The sequence below is a fragment of the Etheostoma spectabile genome, unplaced genomic scaffold (genome assembly GCF_008692095.1).
Source record: "Etheostoma spectabile isolate EspeVRDwgs_2016 unplaced genomic scaffold, UIUC_Espe_1.0 scaffold00019122, whole genome shotgun sequence".
Taxonomy (NCBI): Eukaryota; Metazoa; Chordata; class Actinopteri; order Perciformes; family Percidae; genus Etheostoma; species Etheostoma spectabile.
In genome coordinates this window covers 6,923-31,016 of record NW_022604687.1, presented here as the reverse complement: position 1 = coordinate 31,016, position 24,094 = coordinate 6,923, and the positions used below count along the sequence as shown (strand labels likewise).

The 24,094-nt window shown below is 40.6% G+C and overlaps 1 protein-coding gene across 1 annotated transcript; it reads left to right on the top strand.

Annotated features, from left to right (window-relative positions):
- Positions 1-300: 300 nt before the first annotated feature.
- LOC116683810 (piggyBac transposable element-derived protein 4-like) lies at positions 301-2,291 on the top strand. The gene is given in 4 exon segments (XM_032509996.1): positions 301-452; positions 701-1,197; positions 1,200-1,298; positions 1,441-2,291. Coding segments are annotated over 4 exon segments (1,599 nt in total).
- The last annotated feature ends 21,803 nt before the right edge of the window (positions 2,292-24,094 follow it).

Below are 24,094 nucleotides of genomic sequence, written 5' to 3'. Positions count from 1 at the left end.
AAAAAGAATAGAGAAACAAAGGCATTTGTTTGACATTAGTATACTAATTATTTTTATTACTCACACACACACACACAAACACACACAGACACACAATATACACACAATAGACACTTTAGACACATTTGTCTTGTCTTCTTGTCCTTGTCATTTTCTTTTTCACGTCATCTTGTTTCGGACCTGTGCACTTTTTGCACGTGGCACGTTGGCACAGCCGGGGCAGAAGCTGCAGCATGGCCCTTCGTTTGACACTGGAGTTGAAGCTGCATTGGATTCTCGCGAGTGGCCCCGCCGCTCGCAATGTCCCCGCTGAAGCCAAGGTACAAAAAGGAGAAACCCCACAAGAGGACCAACGTTTACACGACCACAGCAGAGAAAAAGACTACTCCTGCTGCGACGACGACGACAACGATGACATCAAAGATGATGACCGAGGCCAAGTGGACGTTGAAGTTCAAGACGAAGGAGGAGAACAAGTGAATGAAGAAGAAGAAGAAGAAGAAAAAGAAGACGAAGAAGAAGAGGGTGGACATGCAAGGGACGAAGAAGAAGAACAAGAAGAAGACGAAGATGAAGAAGAAGACGAAGAACAAGAAGAGGGTAGTGAAGACGAGGGGCAAGAGGAGGACGAGCAGGATGAGGAAACATTTGTGTCAAAAGATGGCAAAATCAAATGGTCCTCGAAAACGTGTCATCCCAGTGTCCCAAGAACTCACTGCCATGCCACCGAAGAGGACAAACCCGACCAAGAAAAGGACACGACAGACGCTGCTACTGCTGCTGCTGCTGCTGCTGCCGCCGCAGACGCTGCCGCGCTGCTGCTACTACAGCGCCCGGGACCCACAGAGTACGCCGCGGAACGCGTCCACGACATAGTGTCTGCGTTTGGCCTGTTTGTCACACGGCAAATCAAAGACATGGTTGTGGCCACCACAAACCTCGAGGGTCAAAGGAGATGTGCCACAGGCGGCAAGTGGAAAGCGATGGACGTCACGGACCTGCAAGGCTACCTCGGGCTGCTGCTCCTTGCGGGCGTGTACCGGTCCCGCAACGAGGCCTTGGAGAGCCTGTGGCACGAGGAGAGTTGCAGGGCCATTTTCCGCGCCACGATGGCAATCAAGCAGTTCCACGCGTACTCTAGACTGTTGCGATTCGACGACCGCGAGTCGAGAGCTGCCCGCCGAGCCTCGGACAAACTGTCGTACGAGAGGTGTGGGACGAGTGGACACGGCAGCTGCCTCGCCTCTACAACCCGGGCGCCGACGTGACGGTGGACGAGCAGCTGGTGCCCTTTCGAGGTGTTGTATTTTCTTTTTTTGCTTGGTTGTGTTGTTGCCGTACACTTTTCTTTCTTTGTGTGTGTGTGTGTGTGTTGAATTTTTTCTTCCATCTCTATCCATCGTGTTCCATCTTCTTGTTTTGACACGCCACTTTCACAAGGTCGCTGCGCGTTCCGCCAGTACATGCCCAGCAAGCCCGCCCGGTACGGACTCAAGTCGTGGGTGGCCTGCGACGCCGGCTCCAGCTACGCGTGGCACATGCAGCTCTACACGGGCAAATTGGTGAGCGGCACGCCCAAGAAGAATCTGGGCTCCCGCGTGTTGCTGGACGTGACCGAGGGCCTGAGGGGCCCGCGTAACGTGACGTGCGACAACTTTTTCAACTCCTACGCGCTGGCCCAGCGGCTGCTCTCCGAGCGGCGCCTCACCGTGGTTGGCACGATGCGCAAAAACAAGCCCGAGCTGCCGGGGGCGTTGCTCGCCACCAAGGGTCGTGCGGTCTTTTCGTCCAAGTTTGCCTTCACGTCCGTCGCCACTCTGTTGTCCTACGTGCCCAAGAAGCACAGGAACGTGGTGCTCCTGAGCACACTGCACACAGGGGATGCGGGCGTTGGCGCCGGCAGGCAAGCCAAACCCGACATCATTCTCCGCTACAACCACACCAAGGGCGGGGTGGACAACATGGACAAGCTCGTGGGCACGTACAGCTGCCGCAGGAAGACGGCGCGCTGGCCCCTCGCCCTGTTCCACAACATCCTCGACGTGTCCGCCTACAACGCCTTTGTGCTGTGGCGGGAGCTCAGGCCCGAGTGGATGCGCGGCAAGCTCAACAAGAGGAGGGCGTTCCTCGAGCAGTTGGGAAGGGCGCTTGTGAATCCGCTCATCGAGAGACGGCGGCATCTGCCTCGCACGGAGGCGTCCGCCGCGCTTGTCAAAGCCGTCGTCATGGCGAGGAGGTCCTGTGGTGGCGATGGCGACAGCGCGGCGGTGGCACAGTCACAAGGGGCCTAGAGGAGCATGGGGATTCTGAACCGGACACACTGAGGGTGCAAAGCAAAAGGAAGCGGTGTCAGCTCTGTCCGGAGAGAAAGGACCGCAAATCACACATCGTTTGCGGTGGCTGCAAGAAATACATCTGTGGAAGCTGGACGCGGGCCTACTACTGTGCCGAGTGTGTTCGCCCGTAGCCTCTTGGCCCGTGTGGACGAGGCCCCGAACAAACCTTGAATCTGTTTGGAACACACACACACACACACACACACACACACACACACACACACACACACACACACACACACAGACACAGAGACACACAGACAGAGACACAGACCCACACACACACACACACACACAGACACACACACACAGACACACACACACACACACACACACACACACACACACACAGACACACACACAACCCTGGGTCCCAGGGACCCGAATGGCGAGGTGGAGGCCTCAAGGGTAGGAGAAAGATGACATCGAACAAGGATGGGTCCCCGGGACCCCGGAGGATGGGGGGTCCCTGGGCCCCATGGCATTGTCCTACTGGTTCCACGGGTCCCTGGGACCCGAAGACCCTTTGATGTTATCCTTCGGGTCCCAGGGACCCAGGGCATTGTCCTTTCGGGTCCCCAGGACCTTGGCATTGTCCTTTTGGGTCACAAGGACCCTTGACGTTGTCCTACGGTTCCCTAGGACCCATGGCATTGTCCTACGGGTGCCTGGGACCCATGGCATTGTCCTTCGGGTCACTGGGACTCATGACATTGTCCTTTGGGTCCCTGAGACCCGTGGCGTTGTCCTTCGGGTCCCCGGGACCCCGGGAAGATGGGGGCGCCACGGCAGTTGTGGGACGTATGTATAATGGCATGGAACATAAAACAGCGAGGTCTCTGAGACCCAAAGGATGAGGCCACGATGGTATTTGATAGGGGTGATCCGAGTATCCGGCTGAAACGAGTATCCGGTACGGATAAAGCACGTTTGCCGAGTACAAGTATTATCCGAGTAATATGAGTCAATATCCGTGCTCGGATTGAATACAACTCCTCAACTGGCCGCGCAGCGTTCTGTGATAATCACAGCGCCCCCCCCGCCTACAAACACGCTCGGCTCAATCACACACACACACAGAACAAGGAGAACTGCGCTCTCTCTCTCTCTCTCTCTCTTTCTCTCTCTCGCTTGCTCGCTCTCTCTCTCTCTCTCTCTCTCTTGCTGGCTCACTCTATCTCTCTCGCTCGCTCCCGCTACTACAGTCAATTCGGTCTGCGGATCTGTTCCGTTAACGTTTAGGGTTCCTTCAGGTTTGTTTTTAACTTCGGTTTATAGTACTTACAGACATAGTAACCAGTAGATTTCTGGTGAACGTGGGTTTCAGACATCCTTCTTGTTTTAAATGCAACTCCTCTGCCATCGGAGATTTTTTTTTTTTTACTGTCAGCTGCCCCCCCGCCCCCTCTCTCTCTGTGTCTCTCTCTTACTCACACACACACACACACACACACACACACACACCTGGAAATAAAAAGAAAAATAAAACAAATAAAAAAGAACCAAAAACAAAAAAAATCACACTGATCATACAAAAATAAAAAGTTAAAAAAGAAAGTTATATTGAGTATGAAAACTCTTGTTCATTACATTTTACTTCATAATTGCGACCCATGTGTTGTATTCATTGTTGAAAAACGTTCTGTATATAGTTTGTTTGTTACCATGACAACACCATTGATCTGAAGCTCAATGCTGTCATGTAAATAGTTTTCAAATCAGCAATAAATAGTAGCCTGAAAAAGAGACAAATGTGCCTTTGACAGCCTTAAAAAGATTTAAACTATACCATTTACTAGTCATTCCAGGCTTTAACTTTAAAATTCTACATCAGAATGGTCCTAAATTACCTGAGCGACCCAATGGATATGTATTGTCTTACCCATAGTTGGAATGAACCTGGCATAAAAGTAGGAATCCATTTTAGAGTGGCATGAAGGTGAATTAAATATGCCTTTAACAGCCTGAAAAAGTCAATATAGCTATACTTTTAAGCCCTTAATTTTAAAACCGTACATCAGAATGCTCAGAAATTACCTGAGAGAAACACTGGATAGATGATATCTCCCCCCGATTTTATATGAAGCTGTTATGACGTCAGGATTCCTTTTTGGAGTAGCCTGAAAAAGAGACAAATGTGCCTTTAACAGCATGAAAAATATTTAAACTATACCATTTACTAGACATTCTAGACTTTATCTTTAAAATTCTACATCAGAATGGTCCTAAATTACCTGAGTGACCCAATGGATATGTATTGTCTAACCCATAGTTGGAATTAACCTGGCATAACAGTAGGAATCCATTTATAGTGGCATGAAGGTGAGTTAAATATGCCTGCTCAGAAATTAAATGTAATGTGCTGCATTTATATAGCGCTTTTCCAGTCTTAACAACTGCTCAAAGCGCTTTTACATCTACAGGTAACATTCACCATTCACACACATTCATACACTGTGGCCGGGGCTGCCGTATAAGGTGCCACCTGCTCATCAGATAAACATTCATACACATTCACACTCCGATGCGCAGCACCGGGGGCAACTTGGGGTTCAGTGTCTTGCCCAAGGACACTTCGACAATGACTGCAGGGGCAGGGATTGAACCACCAACCTTCTGATTGGCAGGCAACCGCTCTACCACTGAGCCACAGCCGCCCAAAAATTACCTGAGAGAAACACTGGATAGGTGATATCTCCCCAAGACTTGGAATGAAGCAGGCATAACGTCAGGATTCCTTTTTAGAGTAGCCTGAAAAAGAGACAAATTTGCCTTTAAGAGCCTGAAAAAGATTTAAACTATACCATTTACTAGACATTCCAGGCTTTAACTTTAAAATTCTACATCAGAATGGTCCTAAATTACCTGAGTGACCCAATGGATTTGTATTGTCTAATCCATAGTTTAAATGAACCTGGCATAACAGTAGGAATCAATTTTAGAGTGGCATGAACTTTAGTTAAATATGCCTTTAACAGCCTGAAAAAATGCCAATATAGCTCTACTTTTAAGCCCTTAATTTTAAAACCGTACATCAGAATGCTCAGACATTACCTGAGAGATACACTGGATATGTGATATCTCCTCCAGACTTGGAATGAAACTGGCATAACGTCAGGATCCCTTTTAAGAGTACCCTGAAAAAGAGACAAATGTGCCTTTATAAGCCTGAAAAAGATTTTAACTATACCATTTACTAGATATTCAAGGCTTTAACTTTAAAATTCTACATCAGAATGGTCCTAAATTACCTGAGTGACCCAATGGATATGTATTGTCTAACCCATAGTTGGAATTAACCTGCCATAACAGTAGGAATCCATTTATAGTGGCATGAAGGTGAGTTAAAAATGCCTGCTCAGAAAGTACCTGAGAGACACACTGGATAGGTGATATCTCCCCCAGACTTGGAATGAAGCAGGCATAACGTCAGGATTCCTTTTTAGAGTAGCCTGAAAAAGAGACAAATGTGCCTTTAACAGCCTGAAAAAGATTTAAACTATACCATTTACTAGACATTCTAGACTTTATCTTTAAAATTCAACATCAGAATGGTCCTAAATTACCTGAGTGACCCAATGGATTTGTATTGTCTAACCCATAGTTGGAATTAACCTGGCAAAACAGTAGGAATCCATTTTAGAGTGGCATGAAGGTGAGTTAAATATGGCTTTAACATTCTGAAAAAACGTCAATATAGCTCTACTTTTAAGCCCTTAATTTTAAAACCGTACATCAGAATGCACTGAAATTACCTGAGAGACACACTGGATAGGTGATATCTCCCCCCGATTTTGAATGAAGCTGGCATAACGTCAGGATCCCTTTTAAGAGTAGCCTGAAAAAGAGACAAATGTGCCTTTAACAGCCTGAAAAAGATTTAAACTATACCATTTACTAGACATTCAAGGCTTTAACTTTAAAATTCTACATCAGAATGGTCCTAAATTACCTGAGTGACCCAATGGATATGTATTGTCTAACCCATAGTTGGAATGAACCTGTCATAACAGTAGGAATTCATTTTAGTATTCATGAAGGTGAGTAAAATATGCCTTTAACAGCCTGAAAAAACGTCAATATAGCTATACTTTTGAGCCCTAAATTTTAAAACCGTACATCAGAATGCTCAGAAATTACCAGCTTCCGGTTTCGGTCATGTCGGAGTAGGCAGCACATGTGAGGAGCTCCGACCTAACTTGCATGTTACTTTATCGAATTTAATTTTAGGATCTCAGGACTGAAGTTGTATAAGAATTATATTGCGGTATAGGGCCACACGCAACTAATGGCCTCTACCAGGCAAAAACAGACAGCTTTGGCGACTACACGAAAAACAATTGCTAACAAGCTAACAGCAATGGCTTCTCCGGCTAGTGACTGCTCTTCCAACGACGATGGAATAACCATGACACAACTGGTGGAAGAACTGTCCAAACAACGCGCTAGTTTGAAAGAAGATATTTCAACACTCATTCAGGAATCTCTTGGGCCGTTATACAATTCAGTGAATGCACTGAAAGAGACAGTGGACAGCTTTCAACAACGTCTGACTGCAACGGAATCCTTGGCTGGGGAGAACTTTGGCAAGATTTTTGAAACCGAAGCAGTTATCAAGTCTCAACGAACCCAGAATGCAACACTGCTGGATCGTGTTGAAGACTTAGAAAATCGGTCACGCAGAGCCAATCTGAGGATTGTGGGTGTTCCGGAAGATAGTGAGGGTGTTGAGGACACTGTCAAATTTGTATCGAGCATGTTGATGGAGCTTACGGGCAATGCGTTGTTTGAATCTGCCCCAGCTCTGGAGAGAGCTCACAGAGTCGGCAAAAAGCCTGGGAAATCCGGTCTACCCCCACGTCCGTTTGTGGTATGTTTTCACCGATTTCAAGAAAAAGAACGAATGCTGCAATGGGCTAGACAGCACATAGTTACGTACCGAAACGCCACCCTGAGGATATACCCAGATTACATCGTCAGTTTATCGAGGAGACGGGCTGAATTCAATGACGTCAAACAAGCCTTATATGTGAAGGGGATAAAATTCCAGCTACTCTACCCTGCCATCTTGCGAGTCGCGTTTAACGGAAATACTTTCAAATTCAACACACCAGAGGAAGCAAAGGCTTTCTACGACCAGAAGGTGATGGGTGAAGACAATTAGGACCAACTGGACTTTGGACTGATAGCCTTGTGGATTCCGCCACTTTGGCTGCAGTTAGCTTGTGGCTAACACGTCTGAAGTACTTCCCGAGCACAGACTGAGAATGTGAACTTGTCCCTTTTTGAGGTAAACTGTTATTTTGCTTATCATACCGGGTTACGAGAACTCTTAAGATGATTATTGAATCGTAAAAAAAGTATCACTCTTATCACCCCCTTTATTTTTTGTTTATATTTTTTTTTTTTCAACTGATAATGTTCACCGGCTGCCACTTGTTGGATTTGGTTGCGTTAACTAACGATATACTTTGTACCGCTATAGTGCTAACCTAGCCGATTCATTTCTTTTATAAATGGGCTAAATATGTGTAGCTCTATACATGTGTGTGTATGGTGGGGTACGTGATTGGTGAAGGATTTTGGTTATTCGATTATTTGTACTCTGTGGTAAAGGTTATAATCTGAGAGCTTTGTATTATGCTATTCTGTCTCATAATGTTATTGCTAATCGGTCAAGGCTCTTCACTGTTCACAGCAGAATAGGACGTACCGGAAGGTTCAAGAGTTAGGAGGGAGCCTGCAGTCTGCTCATGTTCTAGCGGCAGACATAGGAGTGTTGAGGGTTAGGAGGGGGCCCATCAAAGCAATTGATGGCATATTTAGTACTGGATGGGGAATGTATACTGCCCAATGGTATCTCATTTTGTTTTATGTGATGCTTATGTTTTTGGAGGTTTTTTGCAAATATTATGGGGCGCACTCTCTTGTTTTCTTTTTCTTTTTAACAGATCATGTCATATGATATAACTAATGTCAGGGCTGAAGTAGGTGCGGCATCAACTCATTTTATTACTTGGAATGTAAATGGAATGAATGGGCCGAATAAGAGATCAAAAATATTTTCCCACTTAAAGAAATTAAATGCAGAAATAATATTTTTACAGGAAACACATTTGAAAATAGTAGACCAAGTCAGGCTTAAGAAAAACTGGGTTGGGCAGAGTTTTCATTCTAACTTCAACACTAGAGCACGGGGGGCGGCGATCTTAATTCATAAAAAAATATTATTTACTCCATCTCAGACGATCTCAGACCCCCAAGGACGATTTATAATAGTATCAGGGTCACTCTTTAACACTCCAGTCGTACTAGCAAGTATATACGCCCCAAATTGGGATGATGTCAGCTTCATAAATAAACTTATCTCTCTTATCCCGAATTTTAATTCACACAAACTAATTTTTGCAGGTGATTTTAACACCGTCATGGACCCAGCCATAGATCGCTCCAACCCAAAGACTTTAGTACGCTCTAAGATGTCTATAGCTCTTAGTGAATTTGCAGAGCAGACTGGTAGTGTTGATCCGTGGAGGTTCCTCTATCCACATAAAAAGGAATTCTCCTTTTTTTCAAACGTTCACCATACATATAGTAGGATAGACTTTTTCCTGATTGACAAAACACTTCTTCCTGCTGTAAAGAAGGCGGAATACAGTGCTATTAATGAGTCAGATCATGCTCCAGTGTCTCTTGATCTTTTGTTTGCTCAAAACCTTACGCAGCGTAGCACATGGAGATTGAACACAGCCCTACTAACAGATAGTCACTTTTGCAATCTCATATCTAAGGCAATAGATGACTTTATACTATTTAACAAGTCAGACTCTATATCTCCATCCACTTTATGGGAGACACTTAAAGTAGTTGTAAGAGGAGAAATTATATCGTACACTATTTCACGCAAAAAGGAGAGAAAGCAGAAGGAACAAGAACTCATTTCGTCAATTAGAAACATAGACCGGCAATATTCCATCACCCCTACTCCAGAGTTATATAAAGAGAGGATTGCACTGAAAACCGAATATGATTTATTATCAACAGAAAGGACTGAGAGGCATCATCTGTGGTCAAAAGGTCATTATTACGAACATGGAGAGAAAGCAGGCCGTCTTCTGGCCTATCAACTGAAATGTAGATCTGCTTCTCGTTTAATCCCACAGATTCGCAATACTTCACAATCATTGACCATAGATCCAGTAGAAATTAATAATACTTTTAAAGAATTCTACTCAGAACTTTATACGTCTACATCCCCACAAGATAACTCAAACATGACTACTTTCCTGGATAGTATAGACATACCAAACATAGATGCAGCTGCTAAAGACAATCTTGATAAGCCCATACAACTGCAGGAGATTGTTGATGCCATTCAAAAAATGCAAAGTGGCAAATCACCGGGACTTGACGGCTATCCTGTGGAATTTTACAAAAAGTTTTCTTCTCAACTTGCCCCCATCCTACTTGAAATGTTCAATCACTCTTTTAATCAGAGTCATTTACCACAGACTCTGACTGAGGCATCCATCTCACTTCTTTTAAAGCCAGGTAAGGACCCACTTGATTGTGGGTCCTACCGACTTATATCCTTGCTAAATTCAGATGTCAAGGTTCTAGCTAAACTTCTCTCCTCAAGATTGGATGGTGTAGTATCCCAAATCATCTCAATGGAGCAAACTGGATTCATGAGAGGCCGTCACTCCTTCACAAATATACGCAAACTCCTAAATGTAATACACTCACCGGCGTCCAGGGAGACGCCAGAGGTTGTTGTCTCCCTGGATGCTGAAAAAGCATTTGACAGAGTTGAGTGGTGTTATTTATTTGCTGTCCTGGGGAAATTTGGTTTTGGCTCAAATTTCATTTCTTGGATCCGCTTATTATATACTGCTCCCAAAGCATCAGTACTTACAAACAAACTATCCTCCCATCTGTTTTCTCTGTCAAGGGGTACACGTCAGGGTTGTCCCCTCAGCCCTTTGTTATTTGCACTAGCTATTGAGCCGCTATCAATTAAGTTCAGAACGGCCCCTGACATCCTTGGAATTCATAGGTTGGAAACTGAGCACAGAGTTTCTTTATATGCAGATGACCTGCTTCTTTATAATTTCAGACCCAGTTTCATGCGTTCCTAATATTAATATCTTAAATGACTTTGGGCTGTTCTCAGGTTACAAATGAAACCTCTACAAAAGTGAATGCTTTCCCGTCAATAATCTAGCCCTTCATATTTCAGACAATACACTCCCTTTCCGTATGTCAAAGACTGGCTTTAAATACTTAGGGATACAGATCACTCGTGTGTTCTCAGATCTCTATGAAAAGAATTTTAAACCTCTCTTACTCAAATTGGAATCCGATCTAAAACGATGGTCTGTCCTTTATTTATCTCTTGTAGGTAGAGTTAATTGCATAAAGTTGAACGTCTTACCTAGGTTTTTATACCTATTTCAATGTCTCCCAGTCTTTTTGTCTAAATCTTTCTTCCAGTCTCTGAATAAATTAATCTCCTCATTTTTGTGGGCTGGCAAAAATCCTAGAATCCGTAGAGAACTTTTGGAAAGACCCAAAGACCAGGGTGGCCTAGCACTTCCCAATATGGAAAAATATTACTGGGCATCCAATATACAAAAAGTATCATACTGGTATCAGGCCCCAGACCTGGATTGGTGCAAAATTGAGGCAAACTCTTGCTTTTCTACTTCACTCCCTGTTTTAATTACGACAAAATTACCATTCTCACCATCCAAATTCTCATCTTGCCCTGTGGTAATCTCCACTCTTAAAATACTGGCACAATTCAGGAAAAGATTTGAACTGAAAGAATTCTCTGTGTATAGCCCAATTTGTGACAACCATCTATTTCCTGCATCCAGAATGGACCATACCTTCACACTGTGGCGTAGGAAGGGTCTAACTATATGCTACAACTTTTATATAGACGGTGTCTTTGCCACTTTTACTGATCTTACTGAGAAATTTCATTTGCAGCGGTCAGACTTATTTAGATACTTTCAGGTCCGTCATTTTATTCAAAGCCAGAGTTCATCATTTCCTGTTTTACCAACAGACTCAGGACTTGAGAAAATTCTGCGGACTCCAGTTCAGCACAAAAGACTGATCTCAAACATTTCAAATATAATAACTTCTCTCCAGGAAACGTCACTAGAGCGGCTTAAAACCGAATGGGCTGAAGAACTAGGGAGGGACATCTCTGATGCAGTCTGGGACTGCGCTCAGACTAGAGTAAATGGCACTTCATCCTGTGCCCGTCTTAGCTTGATACAGTTCAAGGTTTTTCACAGAATTTACTACACAAAATCCAAACTATCAAGAATTTATTCTGACATTCAAGATAGGTGTGAGCGCTGCAATTCTACACCAGCAGATATGTTGCATATGTTTTGGACCTGTTCTAAACTAAGAGATATTTGGTCATATGTCTGCAACATTTTGAATGATGCTTTTGATACCAAATTGAAACCCTCTGCAGACATGGCCATCTTTGGAGTCTTGATTAATGAGATCTTGTTGCCCACTGATAAGAAGAATGCTTTTGCTTTTGCCTCTTTGTTAGCCCATAGAAGAATAGCATTACAGTGGAAATCTCCTGATCCACCTAAAGGGTCTGTCTGGCTCAGTGAACTAATGTTTTTCTTGAAATTAGAAACCAGAGGTTCAATTGGTAAATTTCACAAAATATGGGACCCAATGATTTTGTATTTTGATAAGCTCAATACTCTCCCGTAAGACAACAGGGCCCTGATGTGTTTGTTTGTTTGTTTTTTTCTTTTTTCAACCACGTGTAGCTACAGGCATGTATAATGTAAGAGTGTTGAGTGCCCCCCCCCTTTTCTTTCTCTTTTTTTTTTATTTTTTTTATTTTTTTCTCATTATTATGTACTTATTTTCATTACCGTTATTATTATCCTTAATTACTTTAATGGCAGTAAGTGGTTGTTGTGGGTGGGTGGATGGGATTTGATTGACAAAGTAATGTTATACCAATTCAAGATATTCTATTTATATGCATCCTGTACAGTGTTACCTTTCTTGAATAAAAAAATATCGTTTAAAAAAAAATAAAGAAAATAAAAAAGAAATTACCTGAAAGAGACACTGGATAGATGATGTCTCCCCCAGACTTGGAATGAAGCTGGCGTAACGTCAGGATTCCTTTTTAGAGTAGCCTGAAAAAGAGACAAATGTGCCTTTGACAGCCTGAAAAAGATTTAAACTATACCATTTACTAGACATTCTAGGCTTTAACTTTAAAATTCTACATCAGAATTGTCCTAAATTACCTGAGTAACCCAATGGATATGTATTGTCTAACCTATAGTTGGAATGAACCTGGCATAACAGTAGGAATCCATTTTAGATTGGCATGAAGGTGATTTAAATATGCCTTTAACAGCCTTAAAAAAGTCAATATAGCTCTACTTTTAAGACCTTAATTTTAAAACCGTAAAACAGAATGCTCAAAAATTACCTAAGAGACACACTGGATAGGTGATATCTCCCCCAGACTTGGAATGAAGCAGGCATAACATCAGGATTCCTTTTTAGAGTAGCCTGAAAAAGAAACAAATGTGCCTTTAACATCCTGAAAAAGATTTAAACTATACCATTTACTAGACATTCTAGGCTTTAACTTTAATATTCTACATCAGAGTGGTCCTAAATTACCTGATTGACCCAATGGATATGTATTATCTTACCCATAGTTGGAACGAACCTGGCAAAACAGTAGGAATCAATTTTAGAGTGGCATGAAGGCGAGTTAAATATGCCTTTAACAGCCTGAAAAACGTCAATATAGCTCTACTTTTAAGCCCTTAATTTTAAAACCGTACATCAAAATGCTCTGAAATTAACTGAGAGACACGCTGGATAGGTGATATCTCCCCCAGACTTGGAAAGAAGCAGGCATAACATCAGGAATCCTTTTTAGAGTAGCCTGAAAAAGAGACAAATGTGCCTTTAACAGCCTGAAATTTTTTTAAACTATACCATTTACTAGACAATCAAGGCTTTAACTTTAGAATTCTACATCAGAATGGTCCTAAATTACCTGAGTGACCCAATGGATATGTATTTTCTAACCCATAGTTGTAATTCACCTGGTAAAACAGTAGGAATCCATTTTAGAGTGGCGTGAAGGTGAGTTAAATATGCCTGCTCAGAAATTACCTGAGAGAAATACTGGATAGGTGATGTCTCCCCCAGACTTGAAATGAAGCAGGCATAACGTCAGGATTCCTTTTTAGAGTAGCCTGAAAAAGAGACAAATGTGCCTTTAACAGCCTGAAAAAGTTTTAAACTATACCATTTACTAGACTTTCTAGATTTTATCTTTAAATATCAACATCAGAATGGTCCTAAATTACCTGAGTGACCCAATGGATTTGTATTATCTTACCCATAGTTGGAAGGAACCTGGCTTAACAGTAGAAATCAATTTTAGAGTGGCATGAAGGTGAGTTAAATATGCCTGCTCAGAAATTACCTGAGAGAAATACTGGATAGGTGATGTCTCCCCCAGACTTGAAATGAAGCAGGCATAACGTCAGGATTCCTTTTTAGAGTAGCCTGAAAAAGAGACAAATGTGCGTTTAACAGCCTGAAAAAGTTTTAAACTATACCATTTACTAGACTTTCTAGATTTTATCTTTAAAATTCAACATCAGAATGGTCCTAAATTACCTGAGTGACCCATTGGATTTGTATTATCTTACCCATAGTTGGAAGGAACCTGGCTTAACAGTAGGAATCAATTTTAGAGTGGCATGAAGGTGAGTTAAATATGCCTTTAATAGCCTGTAAAACTTCAATATAGCTCTACTTTTAAGCCTTTAATTTTAAAATCGTTCATCAGAATGCACTGAAAATACCTGTGAGACACATTGGATAGGTGATATCTCCCCCGGACTTGGAATGAAGCTGGCATGACGTCAGGATTCCTTTTAGAGTAGCCTGAAAAAGAGACAAATGTAACTTTAACAGCCTGAAAAAGATTTAAACTATACCATTTAGTAGACATTCTAGGCTTTAACTTTAAAATTCAACATCAGATTGGTCCTAAATTACTTGAGTGACCCAATGGATATGTATCGTCTAACCCATAGTTGGAATGAACCTGGCATAACAGTAGGAATCCATTTTAGAGTGGCATGAAGGTGAGTTAAATATGCCTTTAACAGCCTGAAAAAATGTCAATATAGCTCTACTTTTAAGCCCTTAATTTTAAAAATGTACATCAGAATGCTCTGAAATTACCTGAGAGACACACTGGATAGGTGATGTCTCCCCCAGACCTGGAATGAAGCTGGCATAACGTCAGGATTCCTATTTAGAGTAGCCTGAAAAAGAGACTAATGTGCCTTTAACAGCCTAAAAAAGATTTAAATTATATAATTTATTAGACATTCTAGGCTTTATTTTTAAAGTCCTACATAAGAATGGTTCTAAAGTACCTGAGTGACCCAATGGATATGTATTGTCTAATCCATAGTTGGAATGAACCTGGCATAACAGTAGGAATCCATTTTAGAGGTTGAAACATCACAACAAGCTCAGAAGAGGCTGAAAAGCACGTTTCCAGCATGGAGACGTGTGTTTTAAAGCAACTGTTAAGAAACTAATGTAACATTGTTGAAATGACTGCAACAAGGTAAAAACATCACAAAATGATCAGAAGAGGCTGAAAAGCACGTTTCCAGCATGGAGATGTGTGTTTTAAAGCAACTGTTAAGAAACTAATGTAACACTGTTTGAAATGACTGCAACAAGGTAAAAACATCACAACAAGCTCAGAAGAGGCTGAAAAGCACAATTCCAGCATGGAGATGTGTGTTTTAAAACTACTGTTAAGAGACCAATGTAACACTGTTGAAATGACAGCAACAAGGTTAAAACATCACAAAATGATCAGAAGAGGCTGAAAAGCTCGTTTCCAGCATGGAGGTGTGTGTTTTAAAGCTACTGTTAAGAAACTAAAGTAACACTGTTGAAATGACTGCAACAAGGTCAAAACATCACAAAATGATCAGAAGAGGGGAAAAGCACGTTTCCACCATGCAGATGTGTGTTTTAAAGCTACTGTTAAGACACTTATGTAACACTGTTGAAATGACTGCAACAAGGTAAAAACATCACAAAATGATCAGAAGAGGCTGAAAAGCACGTTTCCAGCATGGAAAAGCAACTGTTAAGAAACTAATGTAACACTGTTGAAATGATAGCAACAGGGTTAAAACATCACAATATGATCAGAAGAGGCTGAAAAGCACGTTTCCAGCATGGAGATGTGTGTTTTAAAGCAATTCTTAAGAAACTAATGTAACACTGTTGAAATGATAGCAACAAGGTTAAAACATCACAATATGATCAGAAGAGGCTGAAAAGCACGTTTCCAGCATGGAGATGTGTGTTTTAAAGCTACTGTTAAGAAACTATTGTAAAACTGTTGAAATGACAGAATCAAGGTTAAAACATCACAGCAAGCTCTGGCGAGGCTGAAAAGCACGTTTCCAGCATGGAGATGTGTGTTTTAAAGTTACTGTTAAGATACTAAAGCAACACTGTTGAAATGACAGCAACAAGCTTAGAAAAACATCACAACAAGCCCAGAAGAGGCTGAAAAGCACGTTTCCAGCATGGAGATGTGTGTTTTAAAGCTTCTGTTAAAAAACTACTGTATAACTGTTGAAATGACAGCAACACGCTTAAAACATCACAGAAAGCTCAGAAGAGGCTGAAAAGCACGTTTCCAGCATGGAGATGTGTGTTTTAAAGCTTATGTTAAAAAATTACTGTATAACTGTTGAAATGACAGCAACAAGCTTAAAACATCACACCAAGCTCAGAAGAGGCCGATAAGCACGTTTCCAGCATGAAGATGTGTGTTTTAAAGGGTCTGTTAAGAAACTACTGTATATTGAAATGACAGCAACAAGCTTAAAACATCACAGAAAGCTCAGAAGAGGCTGAAAAGCACGTTTCCAGCATGAAGATGTGTGTTTTAAAGCTTCTGTTAAAAAACTACTGTATAACTGTTGAAATGACAGCAACAAGCTTAAAACATCATAACAAGCTCAGAAGAGGTTGAAAAGCACGTTTCCAGCATGGAGATGTGTGTTTTAAAACTTCTGTTAAGAAACTACTGTATAACTGTCGAAATGACAGCAACAAGCTTAAAACATCACAGAAAGCTCAGAAGAGGCTGAAAAGCACGTTTCCAGCATGGAGATGTGTGTTTTAAAGCTTCTGTTAAGAAACTACTGTATAACTGTTGAAATGACAGCAACAAGCTTAAAACATCACAGAAAGCTCAGAAGAGGCTTAAAAGCACGTTTCCAGCATGGAGATGTGTGTTTTAAAGCTTCTGTTAAAAAAATACTGTATAACTGTTGAAATGACAGCAACAAGCTTAAAACATCACAGAAAGCTCAGAAGAGGCTGAAAAGCACGTTTCCAGCATGAAGATGTGTGTTTTAAAGCTTCTGTTAAGAAACTAATGTATAACTGTTGAAATGACAGCAACAAGCTTAGAAAAACATCACAACAAGCCCAGAAGAGGCTGAAAAGCACGTTTCCAGCATGGAGATGTGTGTTTTAAAGCTTCTGTTAAAAAAACTACTGTTTAACTGTTGAAATGACAGCAACACGCTTAAAACATCACAGAAAGCTCAGAAGAGGCTGAAAAGCACGTTTCCAGCATGGAGATGTGTGTTTTAAAGCTTCTGTTAAGAAACTACTGCATAACTGTTGAAATGACTGAAACAAGCTTAAAACATCACAAAAAGCTCAGAAGAGGCTGAAAAGCACGTTTCCAGCATGGAGATGTGTGTTTTAAAGCTTCTGTTAAAAAAATACTGTATAACTGTTGAAATGACAGCAACAAGCTTAAAACATCACAACAAGCTCAGAAGAGGCCGATAAGCACGTTTCCAGCATGAAGATGTGTGTTTTAAAGCGTCTGTTAAGAAACTACTGTATAACTGTTGAAATGACAGCAACAAGCTTAAAACATCATAACAAGCTCAGAAGAGGCTGAAAAGCACGTTTCCAGCATGGAGATGTGTGTTTTAGAGCTTCTGTTAAGAAACTACTGCATAACTGTTGAAATGACTAAAACAAGCTTAAAACATCACAAAAAGCTCAGAAGAGGCTGAAAAGCACGTTTCCAGCATGGAGATGTGTGTTTTAAAGCTTCTGTTAAGAAACTACTGTATAACTGTTGAAATGACAGCAACAAGATTAAAACATCACAGAAAGCTCAGAAGAGGCTGAAAAGCCCGTTTCCAGCATGGAGATGTGTGTTTTAAAGCTTCTGTTAAGAAACTACTGTATAACTGTTGAAATGACAGCAACAAGCTTAAAAAAACATCACAACAAGCCCAGAAGAGGCTGAAAAGCACGTTTCCAGCATGGAGATGTGTGTTTTAAAGCTTCTGTTAAGAAACTACTGTATAACTGTTGAAATGACAGCAACAAGATTAAAACATCACAGAAAGCTCAGAAGAGGCTGAAAAGAACGTTTCCAGCATGGAGATGTGTGTTTTAAAGCTTCTGTTAAAAAAATACTGTATAACTGTTGAAATGACAGCAACAAGCTTAAAACATCACAGAAAGCTCAGAAGAGGCTGAAAAGCACGTTTCCAGCATGAAGATGTGTGTTTTAAAGCTTCTGTTAAAAAACTACTGTATAACTGTTGAAATGACAGCAACAAGCTTAAAACATCACAACAAGCTCAGAAGAGGCTGAAAAGCACGTTTCCAGCATGGAGATGTGTGTTTTAAAGCTTCTGTTAAAAAACTACTGTATAACTGTTGAAATGACAGCAACAAGCTTAAAACATCACAACAAGCTCAGAAGAGGCTGAAAAGCACGTTTCCAGCATGGAGATGTGTGTTTTAAAACTTCTGTTAAGAAACTACTGTATAACTGTTGAAATGACAGCAACAAGCTTAAAACATCACAGAAAGCTCAGAAGAGGCTGAAAAGCACGTTTCCAGCATGGAGATGTGTGTTTTAAAGCTTCTGTTAAGAAACTACTGTATAACTGTTGAAATGACTGAAACAAGGTTAAAACATCACAGAAGCTCAGAAGAGGCTGAAAAGCACGTTTCCAGCATGGAGATGTGTGTTTTAAAGCTTCTGTTAAAAAACTACTGTATAACTGTTGAAATGACAGCAACAAGCTTAAAACATCACACAAGCTCAGAAGAGGCTGAAAAGCACGTTTCCAGCATGGAGATGTGTGTTTTAAAGCTTCTGTTAAAAAACTACTGTATAACTGTTGAAATGACAGCAACAAGCTTAAAACATCACAACAAGCTCAGAAGAGGCTGAAAAGCACGTTTCCAGCATGGAGATGTGTGTTTAAAGCTTCTGTTAAAAAACTACTGTATAACTGTTGAAATGACAGCAACAAGCTTAAAACATCACAGAAAGCTCAGAAGAGGCTGAAAAGCACGTTTCCAGCATGGAGATGTGTGTTTTAAACTTCTGTTAAAAAACTACTGTATAACTGTTGAAATGACAGCAACAAGCTTAAAACATCACAAAAGCTCAGAAGAGGCCGAAAAGCACGTTTCCAGCATGGAGATGTGTGTTTTAAAGCTTCTGTTAAGAAACTACTGTATAACTGTTGAAATGACAGCAACAAGCTTAAAACATCACAAAAGCTCAGAAGAGGCTGAAAAGCACGTTTCCAGCATGGAGATGTGTGTTTTAAAGCTTCTGTTAAGAAACTACTGTATAACTGTTGAAATGACAGCAAACAAGCTTAAAACATCACAAAAGCTCAGAAGAGGCTGAAAAGCACGTTTCCAGCATGGAGATGTGTGTTTTAAAGCTTCTGTTAGAAACTACTGTATAACTGTTGAAATGACAGCAACAAGCTTAAAAACATCACAGAAAGCTCAGAAGAGGCTGAAAAGCACGTTTCCAGCATGGAGATGTGTGTTTTAAAGCTTCTGTTAAAAAACTACTGTATAACTGTTGAAATGACAGCAACAAGCTTAAAACATCACACAAGCTCAGAAGAGGCTGAAAAGCACGTTTCCAGCATGGAGATGTGTGTTTTAAAGCTTCTGTTAAGAAACTACTGTATAACTGTTGAAATGACAGCAACAAGCTTAAAACATCACAGAAAGCTCAGAAGAGGCTGAAAAGCACGTTTCCAGCATGGAGATGTGTGTTTTAAAGCTTCTGTTAAGAAACTACTGTATAACTGTTGAAATGACAGCAACAAGATTAAAACATCACAGAAAGCTCAGAAGAGGCTGAAAAGAACGTTTCCAGCATGGAGATGTGTGTTTTAAAGCTTCTGTTAAAAAAATACTGTATAACTGTTGAAATGACAGCAACAAGCTTAAAACATCACAGAAAGCTCAGAAGAGGCTGAAAAGCACGTTTCCAGCATGAAGATGTGTGTTTTAAAGCTTCTGTTAAGAAACTACTGTATAACTGTTGAAATGACAGCAACAAGCTTAGAAAAACATCACAACAAGCCCAGAAGAGGCTGAAAAGCACGTTTCCAGCATGGAGATGTGTGTTTTAAAGCTTCTGTTAAAAAACTACTGTATAACTGTTGAAATGACAGCAACAAGCTTAAAACATCACAACAAGCTCAGAAGAGGCCGATAAGCACGTTTCCAGCATGAAGATGTGTGTTTTAAAGCGTCTGTTAAGAAACTACTGTATAACTGTTGAAATGACAGCAACAAGCTTAAAACATCATAACAAGCTCAGAAGAGGCTGAAAAGCACGTTTCCAGCATGGAGATGTGTGTTTTAAAGCTTCTGTTAAGAATCTACTGTATAACTGTTGAAATGACAGAAACAAGCTTAAAACATCACAGAAAGCTCAGAAGAGGCTGATAAGCACGTTTCCAGCATGGAGATGTGTGTTTTAAAGCGTCTGTTAAGAAACTACTGTATAACTGTTGAAATGACAGCAACAAGCTTAAAACATCATAACAAGCTCAGAAGAGGCTGAAAAGCACGTTTCCAGCATGGAGATGTGTGTTTTAGAGCTTCTGTTAAGAAACTACTGCATAACTGTTGAAATGACTAAAACAAGCTTAAAACATCACAAAAAGCTCAGAAGAGGCTGAAAAGCACGTTTCCAGCATGGAGATGTGTGTTTTAAAGCTTCTGTTAAGAAACTACTGTATAACTGTTGAAATGACAGCAACAAGATTAAAACATCACAGAAAGCTCAGAAGAGGCTGAAAAGAACGTTTCCAGCATGGAGATGTGTGTTTTAAAGCTTCTGTTAAAAAAATACTGTATAACTGTTGAAATGACAGCAACAAGCTTAAAACATCACAGAAAGCTCAGAAGAGGCTGAAAAGCACGTTTCCAGCATGAAGATGTGTGTTTTAAAGCTTCTGTTAGAAACTACTGTATAACTGTTGAAATGACAGCAACAAGCTTAAAAACATCACAACAAGCCAGAAGAGGCTGAAAAGCACGTTTCCAGCATGGAGATGTGTGTTTTAAAGCTTCTGTTAAAAACTACTGTATAACTGTTGAAATGACAGCAACAAGCTTAAAACATCACAACAAGCTCAGAAGAGGCCGATAAGCACGTTTCCAGCATGAAGATGTGTGTTTTAAAGCGTCTGTTAAGAAACTACTGTATAACTGTTGAAATGACAGCAACAAGCTTAAAACATCATAACAAGCTCAGAAGAGGCTGAAAAGCACGTTTCCAGCATGGAGATGTGTGTTTTTAAAGCTTCTGTTAAGAAACTACTGTATAACTGTTGAAATGACAGAAACAAGCTTAAAACATCACAGAAAGCTCAGAAGAGGCTGATAAGCACGTTTCCAGCATGGAGATGTGTTTTAAAGCGTCTGTTAAGAAACTACTGTATAACTGTTGAAATGACAGCAACAAGCTTAAAACATCATAACAAGCTCAGAAGAGGCTGAAAAGCACGTTTCCAGCATGGAGATGTGTGTTTTAGAGCTTCTGTTAAGAAAATACTGCATAACTGTTGAAATGACTAAAACAAGCTTAAAACATCACAAAAAGCTCAGAAGAGGCTGAAAAGCACGTTTCCAGCATGGAGATGTGTGTTTTAAAGCTTCTGTTAAGAAACTACTGTATAACTGTTGAAATGACAGCAACAAGATTAAAACATCACAGAAAGCTCAGAAGAGGCTGAAAAGCCCGTTTCCAGCATGGAGATGTGTGTTTTAAAGCTTCTGTTAAGAATCTACTGTATAACTGTTGAAATGACAGAAACAAGCTTAAAACATCACAGAAAGCTCAGAAGAGGCTGAAAAGCACGTTTCCAGCATGGAGATGTGTGTTTTAAAACTTCTGTTAAGAAACTACTGTATAACTGTTGAAATGACAGCAACAAGCTTAAAACATCACAGAAAGCTCAGAAGAGGCTGAAAAGCACGTTTCCAGCATGAAGATGTGTGTTTTAAAGCTTCTGTTAAGAAACTACTGTATAACTGTTGAAATGACAGCAACAAGCTTAGAAAAACATCACAACAAGCCCAGAAGAGGCTGAAAAGCACGTTTCCAGCATGGAGATGTGTGTTTTAAAGCTTCTGTTAAAAAACTACTGTATAACTGTTGAAATGACAGCAACACGCTTAAAACATCACAGAAAGCTCAGAAGAGGCTGAAAAGCACGTTTCCAGCATGGAGATGTGTGTTTTAAAGCTTATGTTAAAAAATTACTGTATAACTGTTGAAATGACAGCAACAAGCTTAAAACATCACAGAAAGCTCAGAAGAGGCTGAAAAGCACGTTTCCAACATGGAGATGTGTGTTTTAAAGCTTCTGTTAAAAAAATACTGTATAACTGTTGAAATGACAGCAACAAGCTTAAAACATCACACCAAGCTCAGAAGAGGCCGATAAGCACGTTTCCAGCATGGAGATGTGTGTTTTAAAGGGTCTGTTAAGAAACTACTGTATATTGAAATGACAGCAACAAGCTTAAAACATCACAGAAAGCTCAGAAGAGGCTGAAAAGCACGTTTCCAACATGGAGATGTGTGTTTTAAAGCTTCTGTTAAAAAAATACTGTATAACTGTTGAAATGACAGCAACAAGCTTAAAACATCACACCAAGCTCAGAAGAGGCCGATAAGCACGTTTCCAGCATGAAGATGTGTGTTTTAAAGGGTCTGTTAAGAAACTACTGTATATTGAAATGACAGCAACAAGCTTAAAACATCACAGAAAGCTCAGAAGAGGCTGAAAAGCACGTTTCCAGCATGAAGATGTGTGTTTTAAAGCTTCTGTTAAAAAACTACTGTATAACTGTTGAAATGACAGAAACAAGCTTAAAACATCACAGAAAGCTCAGAAGAGGCTGATAAGCACGTTTCCAGCATGGAGATGTGTGTTTTAAAGCGTCTGTTAAGAAACTACTGTATAACTGTTGAAATGACAGCAACAAGCTTAAAACATCATAACAAGCTCAGAAGAGGCTGAAAAGCACGTTTCCAGCATGGAGATGTGTGTTTTAGAGCTTCTGTTAAGAAACTACTGCATAACTGTTGAAATGACTAAAACAAGCTTAAAACATCACAAAAAGCTCAGAAGAGGCTGAAAAGCACGTTTCCAGCATGGAGATGTGTGTTTTAAAGCTTCTGTTAAGAAACTACTGTATAACTGTTGAAATGACAGCAACAAGATTAAAACATCACAGAAAGCTCAGAAGAGGCTGAAAAGACGTTTCCAGCATGGAGATGTGTGTTTAAAGCTTCTGTTAAAAAATACTGTATAACTGTTGAAATGACAGCAACAAGCTTAAACATCACAGAAAGCTCAGAAGAGGCTGAAAAGCACGTTTCCAGCATGAAGATGTGTGTTTTAAAGCTTCTGTTAAGAAACTACTGTATAACTGTTGAAATGACAGCAACAAGCTTAAAAACATCACAACAAGCCCAGAAGAGGCTGAAAAGCACGTTTCCAGCATGGAGATGTGTGTTTTAAAGCTTCTGTTAAAAAACTACTGTATAACTGTTGAAATGACAGCAACAAGCTTAAAACATCACAACAAGCTCAGAAGAGGCCGATAAGCACGTTTCCAGCATGAAGATGTGTGTTTAAAGCGTCTGTTAAGAAATACTGTATAACTGTTGAAATGACAGCAACAAGCTTAAAACATCATAACAAGCTCAGAAGAGGCTGAAAAGCACGTTTCCAGCATGGAGATGTGTGTTTTAAAGCTTCTGTTAAGAATCTACTGTATAACTGTTGAAATGACAGAAACAAGCTTAAAACATCACAGAAAGCTCAGAAGAGGCTGATAAGCACGTTTCCAGCATGGAGATGTGTGTTTTAAAGCGTCTGTTAAGAAACTACTGTATAACTGTTGAAATGACAGCAACAAGCTTAAAACATCATAACAAGCTCAGAAGAGGCTGAAAAGCACGTTTCCAGCATGGAGATGTGTTTTTAAAGCTTCTGTTAAGAAACTACTGTATAACTGTTGAAATGACAAAACAAGCTTAAAACATCACAGAAAGCTCAGAAGAGGCTGAAAGCACGTTTCCAGCATGGAGATGTGGTTTTAAAGCTTCTGTTAAGAAACTACTGTATAACTGTTGAAATGACAGCAACAAGCTTAAAAACACAGAAAGCTCAGAAGAGGCTGAAAAGCACGTTTCCAGCATGGAGATGTGTGTTTTAGAGCTTCTGTTAAGAAACTACTGTATAACTGTTGAAATGACAAAACAAGCTTAAAACATCACAAAAAGCTCAGAA